This window comes from Podarcis pityusensis (genome assembly GCF_964106645.2).
Source record: "Podarcis pityusensis genome assembly, chromosome: 12".
NCBI classification, from domain to species: Eukaryota; Metazoa; Chordata; class Lepidosauria; order Squamata; family Lacertidae; genus Podarcis; species Podarcis pityusensis.
Genome location: NC_138037.1, coordinates 58,289,556 through 58,310,210, shown reverse-complemented (window position 1 = coordinate 58,310,210; position 20,655 = coordinate 58,289,556). Strand labels below are relative to the sequence as shown.

The following is a 20,655-nucleotide window of genomic DNA, read 5'->3' as shown; positions in this document are numbered from 1 at the left end:
CCTCTTGTACTCAGAATTTTGCCACTGAGGACTCACGGCCAACATCAATCTTATCTTAGGCTCCCAATTCAGTTAAGCACATGAAACATGTTTTACAGTGATGAGAAATTTAATTCACTCCCCTTCCCTTCTTTAGAATGCTCACCTTTGCTCCAGGTAACTCCTCCCCTTAGGAAAGAGAAACTTTACAGACTTCTGGGGAGGTGGCAGACCTGCTCAGCTGCAACTGTTGAAAGCTCCAACAGATGTAATTAAGTGGTGTGTTTATGATAGAGATATTACTATTATCTCTGAGGACAGAAATGACCTTGGAATGAACTTCCAGAAGTTCTAAAAAGGATTGTTATCTACGATGGGATCAAGAAATATTCAAAGAGAAGATTCAGAGAATCTATTGAGGGGTCTGGAAATAAAAAAGTGCATGTAGGATTGGGAATGTGTGTTAACATGGGATCTGGTACAAAGAAAACCATGTTAACATTGGCTCCTTTCTATTCCCTTTCTCCCCAAGGAAAGCGTTGAATGAAAATCTCGAGGACTGACTTGTCCTGACATGATCCTTTAGATCATGACTAACCCTCTTTTGTATTTACAGAGAATAAATCAGTGCTGTCTGAGTCAGGTAGAGGCCTGCTGTTAAGGTCAGATAGGTCAAGGATGAACTAACGGAAGTGGCCTTGTAGCTCAGGATGTCTCTTCCATGCTTGAGTTCCACTGAACACGGTATCAGAGGAAGAGAATCCCTCACAGCGAAGGGTGACAAATGGGGATGCCTTTGGACATTGCAGCCATGCTGGAGAGGTGGGAGTATATTTTGAATATGTGAACAGTCCGTCTATTCTTGGATGCACACAGACACAAGCACCCTTGTGGCCAGTCAAGAGGTAGGGTGCGCATGGGTGTCCCTTCACTGGCCAGGAGGTGAAGGAGGCACCATCTCTGCACCAGCCCCAAAGGCCAGGCCCCAGCATGGCTTCCCTCCTTGTGGCTCAGGCCTCCACGAGGGAGCCTGTCATGGGGACACCTGGTTGCACCTCCTCAAAAAAATGCCTCAGGGTGATGGCGCCCCAGCCTGCCCACACTGCGACTCTGATTGAGTGCCCTTTCCACTCTCAGCCCTTCCACTTCTCTATGTGCATTTCTACATGCAGTGAGCCACAGGTGTCAGGCCTTCGTTGCCTGCATGATGGGTTGTGTAAGTGGGGCTCTATATGTGTTTATGTAGCCCCACCCAGAGATCTTTTCCCCCAATCCAAATAATTGTTGCCTCTATCATGAATTCACATCATATTTAATTGGCTTTTGAGATTATGCTAATACACCAAACAATTCTGCCATCTCTTCCTCCCTCCCATGTAGGTCTACTGTCTGTTGACAATACAGTATTTGCAAAGCTGTTTGGGACACAAATCCTTATGGATTGTAATAAACAAAAAACTGCCCTTATTCCCTTATGGGGAACACAAGAGCCCGTATAGAGTCCTTTGTAGGTTCTCCATCGGTCAGAGAAAATAACAGAGGCCAACCAGAGAATACTGAGAAGCAAAGCAGCCAGTAAGCCTGATCTTTATTGAACTGTTGCAACAGGGTGCTCCCCTCACACGCAGGAAAGGAGGAGGACCCTGAACAAAGGTGTGCCCACCCTTATATAGACAGTTTAAACTGCCCACCCTGGAGTCCAAGACCACCCCCAGAAACATCATACATACATCACAGAAAGGGCGGTGTACAACAGAAATCTGAGTGCGTTGTTTATCTCTTGTCTGGCAGGTTACCTGTTAATGGTTACTTGATTGGATACCCTGGGGAGCCTGGTCAGTCTTTTGTAATGATAAATACTTAGTTTCTAAGCCAGGTCACAGGCTCACCCTATTCATACACAGACATACCCTTAAGACAGGATTTGTGAAGGAAAAGACAATGGGGAGGCTTTTCCATTTTCCTTCAACCCTACAGAGAAAACATTTGGTCAGTTTGGGAGTCAAAATGGCCTCAGGGCTGTTCTCCTGTGCTGCTTCTGACACGTGGCTCATATATTCATGTACGTGTTTGCTTGGTACATTTATGAACATTTATTATTATATATAAGACCTTAAATTTTTTTATTTCAGGATGTTCCTGGCATTTCTATCTAAAAGAAGGATTTTGAGATAAATTCTGAAATGGTTTTAGCAATTAGTGTAACAAAAATAGTAGCCTGCTTATACACTAACATAAAAAAAATTCAATATACATGAAAAAGCAGTTAGGCTTTCTCTAGGGTAAGATAACCTGGAATATGTGCTGACTGAAGCTGATAAACTTCAGCAGCAAAATGTGATAAAACCATGAGTTAGGTTTATTCACAGACCATATTTAATGCCTGCATTATGACAGAAGATCAATCACGTAAATTCACTTAGAATATCTACAGCATATTCAGTGTCAAAGAGACTTATTTCACTGATGAAAATAAGAAGTGACCTTATTTCTATGCTGTTAAAAGCAGACAGGTATTAAAAACAATAAAACCAAGGTTCTATTTAGAATTCCAAAACAGCTATCAATGTGCCTAGTTATACTATATACTGAACAGGGTTGCAATCCCCTTGAAAGAGCAGGTATGCGGCAGGCGGACTCTCAGAGTCAGCTGAAACCCACGCAGCCTGAGGGGCACCAGTTTCAGATGCTTCAGAGGTGCCGCCATTTCTGGGCAGAGCTAGGTTGGCCAATCCATCCCTGGGAGGCTCCCACTCAGATCACCACAAGGAGTTCTGCATGGTCCTGCCCTCAAAGGGGCCACAGGGGATTCAGTCGCTATGGAATACGGCTACCAGAATTTTGATGTGCATGACTAGGTATATTATCCCAATCTTTTAAAAAAGAAAAAACTCCCTTAGCAGCCTGTCTGATTTGGATCCAATTCAGTACCCTGGTTCTTACATGACTTGGGACCTAAATGCCAGGGCCTCCTCCATACCAAGCTGCATGTGCTCTCAGATCTTGAGGTTGAGGCCTCTCTCCTGTCCCTCTGTCTTTGTAGAGTGGGAGGTGGGAGTTCTGGTCTTCTTTCTTCTTCTTTGCTTAGTTGACTTTGCAGAACTTGCAGGGAGAAAGAATTTCGCTAAACGTTAGAGAAACCTCTTAATGGTCAAGATGTTTGACCTCTCAGGAGGTGGTGAGCTCACATTTGCTGGAAGCATTTAAGCAGAAGCTGGGCAGCCAATCACTAGGATCCTGCATTACAGATGGGGGGGGGTGAACTAGATGGCTTCTGGGGTCCCTTCCAGCTCTCTTAAGCTATGATTAGGTGGGATAATTCCACCATCGTTGTGTGTTTTGATTGGGGAAGGCTGATAAATGCAAATTTCCAATAAATATAATCCAAGGGAATGAATAACAAGTTTAGGACAATGCTGTAAAAATCACCATCAAGATTATGTTTTTAAATTACAATTAAGTGCCAGACTTCTAATATCTGAAAAATGGAAGCTAGATAACCACAAAACATCTGAATGTTTTTGAAAGCATTATCCTTTTCAAAATCTTCCTTTTCATAATGAGCATCTTCCTGCAATTGAGAAACTCTAATTGAAGGCATTTAAGACTGCTGCTCAGAGGCATAAGGAATACATATGAAATTGTTCTCTTGCATTAGCTAGTTCATATCTGGTGTTATGATATGAACCCCCCACCCCACAAAACAATCTGAAACAAAAACACATAGCTGTACAATAGCATCTTAGTTCTGATTAAGATCTGATTCACCCAACCAATGAATTATATGCACCAGTTTAAAGGCTGTGATAACATTTCACTGAAGTAATACACTGGGCCTTACTTTCAAAAGGCACTAAATTGTGTGGAATGTTTTCAGATCAAAGCCAGACAGTGCAGGTGCCTCACATCAAAAGCCTTCTGTCACCACAAGGAATTAAGCCCGTGGTGTCAAAGAAAGGCCTTGGCTCTACTCCCCAAAGGCTTTGCATTAATTTCCCTATTGTGCAAAGGGGATGTTGAGTCCCTTCAACTCAGCTGACAATCTGCAACGCAGGATGCTACTTGACACTGCAGTAATTAGAAAACTGAAAGAGGAAGCAATGGAATCGAAGAACTGCTCACTTGGGGCAGAAAATGAGAGGTCATGGGAGAGGCTTTAATGGAAGAGAGCTCACAGCACAGAACAAAGAATGACGAGGTCAGCAAGAGAAACATTGCAGTAATAAACCAGTGGGAGACATACAACTCCCAAAGTTCCGCTTGGCTCTTTTAACTCAGCAGTCAATAAAAGGGTAGCACTGAGTCAGTTTACTTAGAAGTGGTTGTCTTCCCTGAACAATTATCTATGGTGGGATGGTAAGGAATTTAAAATCATGTCTCATCAACAATTTGGAATAAGCTATACGTGTCCAGCAGAAGCTGATTTCAAATGTCACCATGTTCAATATATCCTTTGCAATTGGTTGACTTTCCCACAGCTGGAAAACAAATAAGCGAACCTTCTCTTCTGCATATGCACACTAGTCTTAGCAACTCAGTGCAGCTTTGCTCACAGTCTCTCTGCCTTCTACTGCCAGGAAGGCACACGGGAGATGACCTGCAGAGAGGCTCCTCAAGGTGCCTTTGAAGATGGCCCTATTCCAGGCACCTTCACAAGCCTCTCTGCAGGTGGTCTCCCATGAGCCTTCCTGGCAGTAGAAGGCAGAGAGACCGTGAGCAAAGCTGCCAGCAGCACCGAGTTGCTAAGACTAGTTGCGTTTTAATCTCCCATGATGCCCAGGAGTGTTCCCCAGTTGTCCAACTCTCTTCAGAGCATGGAGGCAGAACAATTGCAAGGTGCTAAAGTCTTTGTAGACCTGTGGCCTCAAAAGAAGATGGGGGGGGGAACAATGCTAATCCCCTACCCCATTCTTCCAGCCATGTGGCATTTAAAACCACAGGAGGGTCACCAAGTAAGAGAGAGACCACGCCAAAGTAGACAGCCACATTTGGCCATGTGTGGCTGGGGGCTTACAATCATTTTATCAGATACCCCTAGGAACAGCTGCCCTCTGTCTAAGGTAAATGTTTCTCTTGCATTGCTTTTCTCTCTGTTTTTTTTTATTGCAGAATGAAGGAGATAGTATAGGAACAGGGAATAGGCTGTATGCTGAGACCCTTGTAATGCCTGGCACCCCCTTCTAATTCCTGGAATAGCCTGGCTAGCTTCCTGGTGAGCTGATGGGCTATTAAGAGGAACAAAGGAAGTGGCCCTGTGCAAGATAGCAAATGAGTGGGGTCCCCTCCCCCAACTCAAGGGATCCTTCCTGCAAGTTTTGGCAATGGTTTTAAAATGCTACTGATTTGTGCTTTTTGCATGTTTGTGGCGATGGGAACTGTTTAATGATGTTTCGGAAATACTCTGAAAGTCTTGTGTGTGCTTGAAAGCTGCTCTGTGCTGCAGTGGCACAAAGGAAAGTGGGATCAAGGCATTTGGGTAATGCAGCGCTGGTACTGAGGCTTATAATCCTGGTTTAAATATGACGGAACTCATCACTTCAGGCATGCGGGGGGAGGGGGCTGGGTAAACTGTTTGGATACAGAACAGACTGGGAGTGTGTGCCAAGGAGAAAGAAGAAGGCCTGAAGTGATCTGATGCACTTGCTTGATAGGAATAGGCTGTTACTGGATTGGGTTAAAAGTCTAATTGTGTTTTATTATCAGTTTTTGATTATATGTGTTCTAATGCCTCCGCTAGTCTGTCTGTGATTTTTCTAAAGGTAAGCTGAATTTTGCTGCTTACACATCTGGGGATAGGTGTTCAGTTCTGTGGGGAAGGGGTAGTGTTATGAGTTTGTGGGTGCCAGACCTCTCTAACCCCTGGATTCAGTAGGTGTTAGAATGTAAGCAAGGCTTGGGGTATCAAGATGGGTTCCAGACTTCTAGTCCCTGGATCCAGCAAGAAGTGTTATAATCTAATCAAGCTGGCCTAACCTCCTGCTGGGGGGTACGGAGACCAAAGGAGACGCAAATGGGTGGTCCCCCCCGCTCCCTCCACTCATACATAGTGAGAAGGAATAATGCCAGAGCTGAGAGTTGGGAGCTGTGTGACTGAGGAGCAAGGCAGCAAGCTGGGAAGTCAGAGGAGCACAGAAAGGGTTGGCATTTTCTTGAATCCTAGGCTGTGACTATGGGAGAAACAAGACCCTCCTTCGCAGGCTCAGGTTGTATAAATGCATAAATAAACCATATACCCTAAAGACATCACAGTCTCTGCTGTGTCTCTTTCCAAAAGGGAACACAAACCCTGGGGAACTGCCAGGAACCCCTGGACTCTCACATCGCTCAGAGATGGGGCTGGTGTGCATCAGAGCGTGGCTCCCCAGGACCCAGCAGAAGGGTTGGCCTCGGAAAGTGAACAAGAGGCTGACTTTCCTGAGGAGGCAGAAGGGTTAAACTTCAGAGCTAGCAGTTCATAGGCTGACGATTCTGATAAGGGGGAAGGGCTGGTTTCCAAAACTGAAACCCCGCAGCCCATCCTTCACAGGGAGGGCTGGAAGATGACCAAGGAGAGGCCAGGCTGCCAATGGAGAAGAGAGAGACTATCCACTGTCAGTGGGGAAGAGCTGATTCAGACTCTCAGTCCTTGGAGGAGGCGTTGGGAATGCCTCAAAGAGGAGCGGAAGGGGAGGGGCAGACATACGAGGTTCTGGGGTAGATCCTGTTGGAAGCAGAACTCGGATTCAGATTAGAGCATCTATTGAGATTAGATTAGAGCAGATTAGAGCATCTATAGAGGAGTGCGAAGCCCCGCTCAGGATGTTTGTTTCTGTAATAAAAAGTATCTTGAGCTGACGGGAGTCTGCTTACTGCCAGAAAGCTGGCTAGTCACCAGGGATTATTATACTGTCCCTCTAGTCAAAGAACAAACAATCAAACTATCTTTGAGCTCATCTGATAACTGTGCAGAAATGTAATCATATTTAAAACCTACTGAGGTACATATATTGTTTCTGAAATAGAGAATTACTAAATAAAAGCAATTTTGTAGGTGTTCTAAACATTGTCACTGCAGAAAATACATCTTACCAGGGTCATTGACATCGATCCAGCAACATGTCCCTGCATGTCCAAGGAAAGTGACAGATGCTCCGCTGTTAGCAGTGACAAGGGATCAGAACTCCTTGTTTTAGAACTGGGAACGACTATGGGAAACAATGGTTGGTTAACCAAAGACTTTTGCTTTTCACTTAGATAATCATGAAGGGAAGAGGGAAGGGGCCAGAAATCTAATTCATATCTCAGCCTCCAGAGTCAATAGATCATCCAAATACAGCCAATGTGCCATTGCTAAAATCTGTGCAAGCCCTTGGGGGGGGGGGCTGACCATTATTGCAAAATCATGGCAGTCCCTTGAGCAGCATCTATGAAAAGATCTCCATGTGGAAGCTGCCACTGTCAGGCTGCAAGCCTAGTGGAAGCCCTGAACCACTCCTGAGCCACTCCTAGGGAAGCCTCTGCTTACTGGGTCATAGTATCTTACGTCACCTCAAAACAAAAGCAGCAGCGAGTCCACAGGCATTCAAGAATTGTGATAAGAAATAGAAAAGGTTCATGCAAGCTGGCACTAGTTCCACATGAACATGATTCTTTTAGTGCATTAGTTGTATTAATTATTTCTGTTGTGGTTCTACAGTAGCTTATAATATTTAAGACGCTGATACACAAAAACTATTTACTAATGAGCTGGCATTCTGCCATGAGAATGAGTAAACAGCATCTAAAAAATTAGTTTTCTTTTGAAAAATATAATAGGACAGAGTTTACAAAGTATGTAAGTGCTTGGGGGCTGAATATGGCCTGTTACACTTGAGCAACTTCACAAATTACACAGATTTTATTTAATGTGTGCATTCTCTCCAGGTAGCAGATTTGCATAAATGTTTAGGATCTGGTGCAAGAAATCTGAAACAAATGCTGAAGATACACACCCAGGTATCTCTGCTTATCAATAGCAAAATGATTTTCTGGCTGTCAGCTTCTTAAGCATGGGGACCCATTTGAGGATCCCAGTATCAGTAATTAAGGAAGAGACAGAAATGCAACTCTCCATAAAGTATACTTCTCATTCTCACCTCAGTTTCTTCTTCTTTTCTACATTCAGGTGCATCCTGCCAATTTAGGCCAATACTTCACACATCAGATCACCTGGTCTTTAGTCCATAGACCTGGTCTTTCCCATAGTCAATTCTGTTTGTTATTTCTGCCACAACAGACTAACATAGCTGCCTCTTTGGATCATTTGGTGGGAAGGCAGGATACAAAAGGGCACATCTATGATACCACTTTAGCTGTCATGGCTTCCCCCAAATAATCCTAGGAAGTATAAAGATGCTGAGAGTTCTTTGGAGACTTCTATCTATAGATGTCTCCTAACATCTCTCAGCACCCCTAACAAAATAAAGCTCGCAGGATTCTTTTTTTTTTTGAGGGGGGGGGAGAGAGATGACTGTTTAAAGTGGTATGATATGGCTGAAAACATATAGTGCAGATGGGACCTAAGTAATAAACAAAAGAAAAGAAAGCTAACTGATGACGGGGGCCTGAAGGGAAACCTCTGACCACACAGAGGAATCATGCAAGATTCCTTCCACTGCCATCCTGTCACTCCCTGCTGACGTGGTCATGAAATAGCAAAGAATGACATGAATGACGGCTGAAGCATAATTGCCATGGTTGGCAATTCATATCTTACTCTAGACATCAGTGAAACAGAGGTGGCCCCTTAGGCTTAAAACCGGGGACACAGAAACAAAACTCCAGACCTTAAATCGGTGAACTTTTCCTTTCAGAAAGATCAATCCCTGATTTCCCAGGCGACCAAGTCACTGTGGACAAACTGATCGGTCACTGCTGAAGAAATGAGAAGGTGGCAGAATGCCAACCAAAGCCTTTATGGACATTCACTCAAGCAAAGAGCTTGAAAAGGCTATGCAGAATGAATTAGGCTACGATTCTCCCCATCTACTTGCCACAGCTGAATGAAAGGACACCAGGGAGACTTCATTTTCCAAAGACTTGCTTTAAAGGCCACACTTTCAGAAACCTCTTCTCCTTTTCCATGGTGACTAACTAGGAGTATTATTTACAGTGGTTGAAATGGTAGAAAGAAGCCAGGAAAGAGAATGTCATGACACAAAGCTGGGTTTTGCTGTAATTTATATGAATCCCTGCTTTGAAAAATAGCCTGCTACAGCATGAAGGGAAACCTATGATTTATATTAACTAAAGAAAGAGAGTCCTTTTTTGCAGCAACTTTATGTGTGACTTCAGAAAACGATGGAAGAGAAATCTGTTTGGTCCACATTTGTAAGTGAATGTATACCTACTTCATACCTTCCGGACTAATATATAGAGCAGGGGTGTAATTCCTTCAGATTTTGCACTTTCCCAGATGTTGTGATTATGGTCCTTGGCTCCAAGAATGGACCCAAATGCATGAAAAATGTGTTCCTATCAATGTTGAAATACACATTTCCATATATATTAATCTCTAGGTGGTTCTAATTAATCATGGGGTAGAGTTGACTAACTCCTCCTTTCTTCCATTTTCCTGTATGGAGTCTCTGGATCTGAACTGCTATTACTTCCCCTCCACCTTCTAGGATTGAATACCTTGCAACTGCAACCTCAGTACTTACAGGCAAAATTGACTTTACCAGAATGGGTTTATGCTTTCTGCTTATGTGCCAACATAATAAAACCGTTTGACATCACTGGATGAGGGAGTCACAGTTTCTGTAATTTCTATTTAGCCCATTTTCAGGATTCATTATGCAACTGGTTTAACAGCAAACAAATTAGGGGGGCTAGTAAGAAGACTAAAGGTAAAGGTAAAGGACCCATGACAGTTAAGTCCTGTAGTGAACGACTCTCGGGTTGCGGTACTCACCTCGCTTTACTGGCCAAGGCAACAGACATTTGTCCACAGACAGTTTTCTGGGTCATGTGGCCAGCATGACTAAGCCGCTTCTGGCGCACGGAAATGCTGTTTACCTTCCTGCCGGAGTGGTACCTATTTATCTACTTGCACTTTGACGTGCTTTCGAGCTGCTAGGTTGGCAGGAGCAGGGACCGAGCAATGGGAGCTCACCCTGTCGCAGGGATTCGAACTGCCGACCTTCTGATCGGCAAACCCAAGAGGCTCAGTGGTTTAGACCACAGCGCCACCCGCATCCCAGTCAGGAGACTAGGTGGTGATATATTATTTAAAAGTGTTCACTTTTAAAAGTGATAACCTTAAATAGTCAACAACACTATGCTTGCAAAATAGGCAACAGATTAGAGAACATTAACTTTCCATTAATTTAAAAGGGTTTCAGTTGGATTGTGTCTTTTGAGTGAAGAAAAGCTGTTCCAGTATATCCCCTCCAGATGGTCTATGTCTCTTCAGTAATTCTCATCAACCTCCTGCCCCACGGCAGGTTTCCTCTCCAACCCACAATACTACATGCTGCCATAATCCAGGCTTTGGGGAGGGGGCGTCTAGGACTCTTTGAATAGAGTTGCCATATTTCAAAAAGTAAAATTCCTGAAACCCGCAAAGTTGTTGAGGTATTTTTTAGAAACTTACCCTCTCAGAAAACTGGTGATTTTAAGCTTTTGGAGATGTTTCTGCTGCTTTTCCCGTAGTGTTGCCATGTCGGGAATTATACTGATGTATGGCAAGCCTATCTTTGCAGTTATTAGGAAAAGTGAATAACATTTGACATAATATTGCTGGAGCACTGCATTGGTGTACATTCTTCCTGGCAGCAGCATGAGACCTATCACTCCATAACATCATGTCACAATGTTCTAGTAAGATGAGCATGAAAGAACCATGTGGGGGGTGGGGCAGGCCCAGTGGTATGGTTACCTGTCATGCAAATATCATCCTTCCTTCTGTTCGAGCAATGTTTCCATTCATGAGATGGGAGCACTTCATTAGCCCTGCCCACTTGCAGATATTACAGATTCTGGGTGGGAAGCATATGTGAGTTATTCCCACACTATTGTTACCCCAGATTAAGATGTAGCAGCTGGCATTATATGTACACATCTCAGGTTCATATCATTGGGTGAGGCTCCCTCTCAGCATAACCTACTTCACTTGCACTGTTGTGAGACATCTCTGCACACTCCTTGGAAGAAGTGCATGATGCAAATGTGGCCCACTCTTACCACCACTGCTAGCTGGCATGTGAGAATAGGCTGTTAGTTCCACAAATGCAGCCAGTGGGGTGGTGGGACTTCTAGGATCAGCACAGCATAGGTGTCACAACCCCTATGGGGACCTGTGGATGGGGATGCAACAGGAGGAATGGCCACACATTCAGTGATCAGTGGAGGATAAGACCAGCGGTTTCCACTCCTATCCTTTTCACATTCTGCTCAATGTATGAAAAAGGAGGGTCCAACAACAACACTGCCAGTTCCTCCCCCCCCCAAAAAAAACCCTACTTCTGGTTTATAGTTAATTAGAAGAAGCCAGTTTCCTAAACTATAGCCTGAAGTAGGGATGTAGCATTCTGCTTTGTCATTGATCTGTTACAGCCTGTTTCCACATAAAGCAGCAATATTATTTTTAAACATACAAAAATTGCATTGAAATACATCTTCGGGCCTTATTTTAAGTAATAATTCATGAATTTCAGCTATTTTTGTGCAAATAAAATGCATTGCAAAATTCAGAGAAGTGTGATATCTGACTGCTGTGTTATGTTCTATAGAGTATGAGTCAGTTTGCTCCACAGGTGGATGGAACAAAACTATCAGGCACCTTAATTTCAAGATCACTTGCTTCAACTAACCACAGTTAAGATTAAAGCAGTTTGTCCAGGTTTCCACAATATGACAAGGTGTGTTGTATCTAAAGTCCCTCTGTTGGTGGACGAAGGAGACCTCCTACGTATTGACCAGCTAAACTCTGTTAGGTAGTTCAGCGGAATTTTCCCCATAATGCAAAAGGAGGGTTGAGGCTGAGATATCATATATTGCCTTGGCCCCAAGGCCACTGTTATATCGGAAAAGAAGTCAGCACTTGATTCAGGAACTTCTTAGCTCATAGCTGAGGCACTATGCTACCTCAGGTCTCTTATTACATATGTTATAGTTTGCATATATTACATATGCAATGTAACTACACTCAACCCAAATCCTGCATCCAGATCACACTTGCTTGGCTTATACTAGGCTAAATACCATTACACAAGAAAGCTTCAGGAAAGCAGAAATAAAATGACATAGCAGAAGTTAAAAGAACTTACAGTAAGGACAACCATAAACTTCAATCCTCAGGCCAATTTGACCCTCTCCACTCCAGTCCAATGGAAGTATCCGTACATAGCGGGCGATAACTGGATGCTGTAAATCATGCCGGACCACACTGTCAGAATTTAAATTTCCAGGAAATGCCTAGGGGGAAAAACAACACAAAATCCTTTTAGTACTAGGGCTATTTAGAATCTATAGACCACTTTCACAAGAGTAATCCAGTGGGAAACTTGATCCCCACAGAAAGCAGCCTGCTTGGTTCACTGCCACACTGTGCTGCTTCTGCCACACTATCCCACCTGGAAGAACGATCCTAGAAGTTGCATTGCACTCTGCACATCCCAGAATGATAAGAAGTTCTAGGACAGCCATTTTCCTAGCATGGAAATCTTGGCCCACCAGGCTTCCTTATTTGGCCCGCAAGGCTGCTTCTGGGGCAAGCCACCCCACAACACCCCACCCCTGATGTCATGCAGGGGCTTGGCTACAAGGGGGGAGGGGTTGGCCAAAGCCCACGGGAGCCGTTTCCAAAGGGCCGGACAAGCAGCTTGTTATTGGGAGCATTGCACAAAGCAGGAACTGAACAGGACTACACAGGTCCACACACACACACACCCGCGTCAGCTAATGCAAAGGGAGGCCAATCCTGCTTGGTGGGAGGGGATCCCCTTTGTTTCCTCAGCCCATTCATTGCTGTGAAACAGCTGCTGAAACGAAGTGGGGGAGGAGCTTGCTTTTAGCAGCACTTTGCTAAAGTGATGTCAAATCCCCTGACATCATCTATGACAACAGATGACTGACAGGTGGGCACTCCCACCCCTTTTCTGAATTTGGATTATGAAGCAGGTTCTGATCAAGACAAATATAATGCATTGTTGAATGGTGGGATTTTTTTTTTTTTTTGTAATATTGTATCTGGAGTCCAGGTTATATACTTCTGTATACATTACTCAGCTGGAGAACAACATTGCAAAATTCAGAGAACTGTGAATTTTAAAAATATGTCTGTGCTCAGTTCTCACATTGTTTTGGAAAATTTGAATAATAATAATAATAATTTTTCTTTATACCCCGCCCTCCCCAGCCAAGGCCGGGCTCAGAGTGGCTTACAAGCAATAATAAAAACAAGTTGATTACAACTTAAAAACAAAATTAAAGTACAACATTAAAATATTGAAACATTAAAATACAGTGGTGCCCCGCAAGACGAATGCCTCGCAAGACGAAAAACTTGCTAGACGAAAGAGTTTTCCGTTTTTTGAGTCGTTCCACAAGACGAATTTCCCTATGGGCTTGCTTCGCAAGACGAAACGTCTTGCGAGTTCTTGCGAGTTTGTTTCCTTTTTCTTAAAGCCACTAAGCCGTTAATAGCCGCTAAGCCGTTAATAGCCGCTAAGCCGCTAAGCCACTAATAGCCGCTAAGCCGCTAATAGCCGTGCTTCGCAAGACGAAAAAACCGCAAGACGAAGAGACTCGTGGAACGGATTAATTTCGTCTTGCGAGGCACCACTGTATTAAAATGTAGCCTCATCGCAGTAGAAGGAAAAGAAAAAAGAAAGAGAGGGAGGGAATCAAATTGGCTCCAAGCCAAAGGCCAGGTGGAACAACTCTGTCTTCCAGGCCCTGCGGAAAGAAATCAGATCCTGCAGGGCCCTGGTCTCATGAGGCAGAGCGTTCCACCAGCCCGGAGCCAGAGTTGAAAAGGCCCTAGCTCTGGTTGAAGCTAATCTAACTTCCTGAGGGCCCGGGGCCACTACGGTGTTGCTATTTATGGACCTTGAGGCTCTCCGTGGGGCATACCAGGAGAGGCGGTCCCGTAGGTACGAGGGTCCTAGGCTGTGAAGGGCTTGAAAGGTCAAAACCAGCACCTTAAATCTGACCCTGTACTTCACCGGGAGCCAGTGCAGCTGGAAAAGCACTGGGTGAATATGCTCCCATGGCAGAGACCCCGTGAGGAGCCTTGCTGCAGCATTCTGCACCCGCTGGAGTTTCTGGGACAGCTTCAAGGGCAGCCCCGCATAGAGCGAATTACAGTAGTCAAGCCTGGAGGTGACCATCGCATGGATCACTGTGGCCAGGTAGGGGCGGGAAAGGTAAGGGACCAACTGCTTGATGCGGCGAAGGTGGAAAAATGTCACCTTGGCTGTTGCTGTAACTTGCGCCTCCATGGAAAGGGAGGCGTCAAGGATTACACCCAAACTCTTAACGGAAGGCAATGGCACTAATTGGGCCCCCGCAAGAGAAGGGAGTTGGTCCCTCATCCCCATGCCATCCCGGTATGTTCACCATTAAATGTGAACTGAACTGAATGCTTCCTGCTCCGAATGCATTTTCATACTAGTTTGCAACACAGATTGATTCAACTAACAGTTTGTCACAATTCTGGAAGTTTCAAAAGTTCATAATTATCCATTGAGATGTTTAAGCCAGGATACTTAAGTTATATGTTTGGTAGAATCACATAGTGCAACCCTCTTTCAAAATGGGGGTGGAAGAAGTGCAGACCCCCTTCATCTAAGAAAAAGAAACCTCCATACACTCAGAAAAATAGCCAAATGAAAGTCTAGTCTTGTCTAGCTTTCTTCAAAATGTGCATTTAAAAAAGAAGAAATTTTAAATGCATAATGTGCATTTTAAAAAGAAATAAAAAATTAGGGAATTTCTGAGGCAGGGCAGCATTCATTATGCATTATGGTCACCCACCTGCAGTCTTCATAAAATCATAAAATGATGGAGACACCAAGGGCCACCTAGTTCCACCCCCTGCAAGGCAGGAATCTCAACTAAAGCAACCCGGACAGGTGGCCACCCAACCTCGGCTTAAAAACCTTCAAGAAAACCTTAGAGAAAACAGAGTCTGGAACTGAGGGAGTCAGTTCCACTGCCAAACAGCTCTGTCTGAAAGTTCTTCTTGATGTTAAGTCAGAATCTCCTTTCTTGTAACTTGAAGCCATTGCTTCAAGTCCTACCCTGCAGAGAAGGAGAAAACAAATTGGCTAGGTGTTCCCTTACCACCTTTTCCTGTCTTGAGCTGCAGCTCCCTCCTTACATCATTTATTCTGTTATCACCAGGTGGGGAATCACTTCCCTTTTGGGTGAAGACAGAGGCAAAGTAGGTGTTCAGCAGTTCCACCTTCTCCCTGTCACCCAATAACATTTCTCCATTTCCATTCAGTGAACCTGCTAGTTGATCGATCTTCCTCTTGCTTCAAGCACAGCCAAAGAAAGCTTTTAAAAATTATTTTTAACCTCTCTTGCAAGCTTGAGTTCATTCTTAGCTGGACCCAGCTAACATCCCCCCTGCAACTGCTGGCTAGGTAAAGGTAAATGGACCCCTGACCATTAGGTCCAGTTGTGGTCTACTCTGGGGTTGCGGCACTCATCTTGCTCTTCTGGGTCATGTGGCCAGCATGACTAAGCCACTTCTGGCAAACCAGAGCAGCACACGGAAACGCCGTTTACCTTCCCGCCAGAGCAGTACCTATTTATCTACTTGCACTATTTCTATATTTACTATTTATCTACTTGCGTGCTTTCGAACTGTTAGGTTGGCAGGCTACCCCTTTGGTATTTCCCCTTTCTTCCATTTCTTATACACGCCCTTCTTACATCTCAGCTCATCTGTAAATTCCTTATGCAGCCACACCGGTTTCCTTAGATGCCTCCCACTTTTCTTTCTTGTTGGAATTGTCTGCATTGGGGCCTTCAATATCCCACTTTCAAAAAACTCCCATCCATCTTCAGCAGCTATGTTACATACTCGTTCTGAATATGCAGATCAGCTCATAAACTCAGCAAAGGAAACATTTCTTCCATCTCATTCATCCTCCTGACAGTGCTATTATGATTCTGTTAGTTGACTGCATTGTGCTGGACCACACTGGCACTCGGGGAAGCATGTAGAGACTCTGCAATGCATTTATGCTCCCAGAAGTAAAATTAAGAATGTTGCGGCCTTTTATTTTATGCACCTTTTGGCACAATGATACATTTCACTGAGCTCCAAGCAAACAATACCTTCTTGTTAATTCTGCTTTGCTATTTTTTTTTATTTTTTTTTTAGTAATCCACAGGATGGCATCTTTCTTCATAGCCAGCAGTAAATGGCTATAAAACAATTGTACTGTTGTACGATTCCATAAGCTATTCTTCTTCAACACTCTAGTACACTTTTTAGTGGATATTTCAATTTATTTTCCTTACTATAATGAAAATCAGATAAATAATGGATTTGGGGGAAACAGCTGGCAGTCAGAAACACACTGTTTTTGCAATGTTTTCTACAGGACAACATGCAGCTGTAGCCTGAATGAAGGACTGCTTCAGTATATAGGTGGAATTTTAATTGTAATATTAACATGAACTTTTAAAATACTTTAGATAGTCTCTCCTCTCAACGTTGGGTCTGGATTGCTGTATATTTTTCTGAAACATAACCATCCATTGCCACCTAATCAACACTGTGTTCTTTGTTTATTAAATTACACACTAATATTTGAGCCAGGACAAAACAGTAACTTACCAGCCTAAGATGTTACTGAAGTAGCTAAACGCAAAAAGCACCTTCTCACCTAAAGTGGTATTTTCACGTGAGCAGTGTAACAACAGAAGATTTGCAGCTGTCGTGGCCATAGCTTTGCTCTTTCAGCATTACCCTGGTTGACCTACACAGCTCAGAAATCCGTATCTTCATGCTAAAAGTGTCAGCAAGCCTGTTTTGGCTCACACAAAAGTCTTTGTAAATTTAATTTCAAACGCAGCACCTTCTTTCACCTAGAGGATTTTCTAATAATTTAAACAAGTGTGTACCTACTCAGCACCTACAATGACAGCCATCATATAACAATTCTCTCCATCACATGCTGTAAAGGAAGCCTATTGTGGGAGAATTGTGTATTTTGAGGAGACAGTGAATTGGTTTGTACAATTATTCCTCCTTGCTTTTCGACACTTCCTAAAGGGTTGCTGTCAAGTGCTTTTGGTTTGCTTTATTGTCTTGATACAGGTAGGTAGTTGTGTTGGTCTGCCGTAGTCGAAACAAAATAAAAAATATTCCTTCCAGTAGCACCTTAGAGACCAACTAAGTCTGTTATTGGAATGAGCTTTCGTGTGCAGGCACACTTCTTCACATACACACATGCACACAAAAGCTCATACCAATAACAAACTTAGTTGGTCTCTAAGGTGCTACTGGAAGGAATATTTTAATTGTCTTGATTTACACTTCCGGGTTCCCGCAAGTTGGCAATTGGATGGAGAATCTGACAGCTCTGTCAGATTTGGCTTTGTAGAGCGGACGGGGAAGAGCGCGAGGGCCACACACCTCGCCCAAAAACCCAAGAGGAGCACTGGGGTGTCTCGGGGTCCTGCAAACTCATGGACGGCGCCGTGGATCTACCAAAAGGAACAGAGAGAGGGGCAGGCGAGCCGTAGGCACCGGTGCAGCTCTACAGAAGCAAAGCCATGAGCAGTTACCTTTCCAGACATTGTGCCCATTGGAAGGTAAGGAAAAATTAAAGAATTGATTAAATCAATTAATTTGGCAAGAAATTGGGAGTGGAAAAAGGAAGTCCGCTCCCATTACTGATGCAACAGGCATGAAATACCTGCAAGTGAATTGTGGGTGAAACGTACTTTGGAAGACAGGTTAACTAATGAACAAATAGGTTTAAAAAGACTGCACTCAGCTGTTTAAGGCAGCCTCAATATTTTTAAAAACAATGAACTTGACCTGAACTCTATTTGAACTTGAACATAAAATACGGTGAGATTGAACTTGACTTAAAATGGAGGACAAACCTGAGAAGGATTATAATGTTACTTGATGGAAGACTGTTTTAAAATTTCTTTTCTCTGGGAAAAAAGATTGGAACCTATCTCACTTCTGGAAAAGTGTTCTAGAATTTTTCTGATGGTTGAAGACCCCCAATTTAATGGAATTCCAAAAATGTTTCTACTTTATGAAAAGGCATTAGCTGGATAAAAACTAAGACTAAAAGAAGAGGGCTACCTACTGCTAATATTGGACTAAAACAAACTCAAAATTAAAGGTTCAATATGGATTTACTATATTTACAATTTTAAAAGTTATTTTGATGTTCATTAATGTAAAGATCCGAATATGTGATTGTTAAAATTTTGTAATTGTGAGTAACTTGGAAGGGGGGGGGGTAGGTTGAAAGCACTGGCTCTCTCTACTGAACTTGATGATGCCCTTGGTAAAGTACTGATAAGGTTAAAAATAACACTTTGTGTGGTGGGAAAGGACATTTTGTTTTGAAAAGAGGAAGCTAGGAAACAGGGAGAGTATTGACCTCTCAGTTTAAATCAGAAATGGCAGAAATAAAAAATCACAGTGTCAAAACAAATCAGCCAGGCTCTTCTAATGCAATTGCTTTTAGATTTTAAAAGAGAACTGTTTGATCAATTTAAGGAAGATGTCAAGAAGGCAGCTGTCAAAATTTGGGAAAATACCAATTTAATTTCAGAGACAGTGGGACTATTAAAAGAGGCAAATGCATGATTAAGACAGGAATGGTAGAGGGACACGGTTTGAGAAAAATACATGGGAAAGTAAGAGTGGTTCAAAATAAAAATAGTACCTCATGTGAGATGTTCTGGGAGTCTTTTAAAGATAAAAAGGATATTCTGTGTGGAATGATATGGGAGGCTTTGACTGTGATAGAGAAGAAACAGAAGGGGAGGGCAATAAAAGGTTGCTATACGTGGTGGCAATGTAAAATCATTAAAAAGGCCTGGGAAAAGACATATAAGGATTGGAAAGGAATGTGGGAAATGATGGTTATTTTAAAAAAATTGAAGATGTGCTATTGAGACGTGCAGGTTTGGATGGACTTACTGCATGAAATATATTGTTCCTGTACTCAGGAGTGGATTCCAGGCCAAAAGCTGCCAGCAGCTCCTCCAGAAGGAAGAAGCCTCCGCCAGAGAAGAAGGAGAGCGGCAAAAAAACTCTTTTGAACTATGCAGGATAAGTTAGATAACTTAAAACCTAAGAAAGAAAGAACTTTGAATTTAAAAAGAGGGTAAATGTTCAATGCATATTTTTTGAGCTTTGTGTATTGATTTTTACATTAGTATAACTTTTACATGTCATTTGTATTAAGATGAAGGTTTAAAATGGATTATGAAATATATAAGATTTTATGGACGTGCATGAACAAGTATTAAACAATGAAACCAAGAGGGGGAGGGGAGGGAAGTCAAGTAAAATTTACTTATGGTGTTATTTTTTCTGTTTTATTTTTTTCTCATTTCTTTTTTAAAAATGTTGCTGTTATCTTCTATTCTTTTATGCTATTTTTTTGGAAAATCAATAAATGTCTTGATTTACTGTTTGTGCCTCAGGGGAAGGCATCAGCCGGATGTGGGGCTACCTGGCAGGCAATGCAACGTTCCTCACACCATCCCAGTAATGACTTATGGGAACAGTGGCAGGAATTCAGGTATCAGGCCACCCAGTCCTTAGCCCCTGAGGGTCTGAAGTATATAAATCTCCCAGATGGGGTGTGGCCCTGGAGCTTTGATGTGGGCCCAGACTGGTAGGGTACTGACTGCTGGGTGCCTGGTGCTGCTCCCCTGCTGTTTCCTGGGGCTCCCAGCAACTGAATGGGGAAGCATCTTATCTTGCTTATCACAGAATCCTAGAATTGTAGAGTTTGAAGGGACCCCCAGAGGTGCTCTAGTCCAACCCCCTGCAATGCAAGAATCTCAGCTAAAGCCTCCATGGCACATGGTCATCCAACCCCTGCTTAAAAACCTCCAAGGAAGGAGAGTCCACAACCTCCCGAGGGAGACATCTGTTCCACTGTTGAACAGCTCTTACGGTCAGAAAGTTCTTCCTGATGTTTAGTCAGAAGCTCCTTTCATGTAACTTGAAGCCATGGGTTCGAGTCCTACCCCCCAGAGCAGTCTGCTTAAAGACTGTTTCACTGCTTTGTATTTTGTATTAAGCCTGTTACTGAATAAAAGCACCAAACTTCTCTTTGGTGGATGTAGCCTACCTTGATTTCAGCAAGGCATTTGACAAGGTGCCCCATGATATTCTTGTAAAGAAGCTGGTAAAATGCGGTCTTGACTATGCTACCACTCAGTGGATTTGTAACTGGCTGACTGACCGAACCCAAAGGGTGCTCATCAATGGTTCCTCTTCATCCTGGAGAAGAGTGACTAGTGGGGTGCCACAGGGTTCTGTCTTGGGCCCGGTCTTATTCAACATCTTTATCAACGACTTGGATGATGGACTCAAGGGCATCCTGATCAAATTTGCAGATGACACCAAACTGGGAGGGGTGGCTAACACCCCAGAGGACAGGATCACACTTCAAAACGACCTTGACAGATTAGAGAACTGGGCCAAAA

General features: G+C 43.3%; 1 protein-coding gene across 1 annotated transcript in view; it reads right to left on the bottom strand.

Moving 5' to 3' along the window:
• CNTNAP2 (contactin associated protein 2) overlaps positions 1–20,655 on the bottom strand; it is a 1,044,505-nt gene that overhangs the window by 518,318 nt on the left and 505,532 nt on the right. Inside the window, exon 4 of the mRNA XM_080975740.1 lies at positions 12,267–12,414. Within this exon, the coding sequence (XP_080831866.1) occupies positions 12,267–12,414 (148 nt within the window). The remainder of the gene's footprint in view (positions 1–12,266; positions 12,415–20,655) is intronic.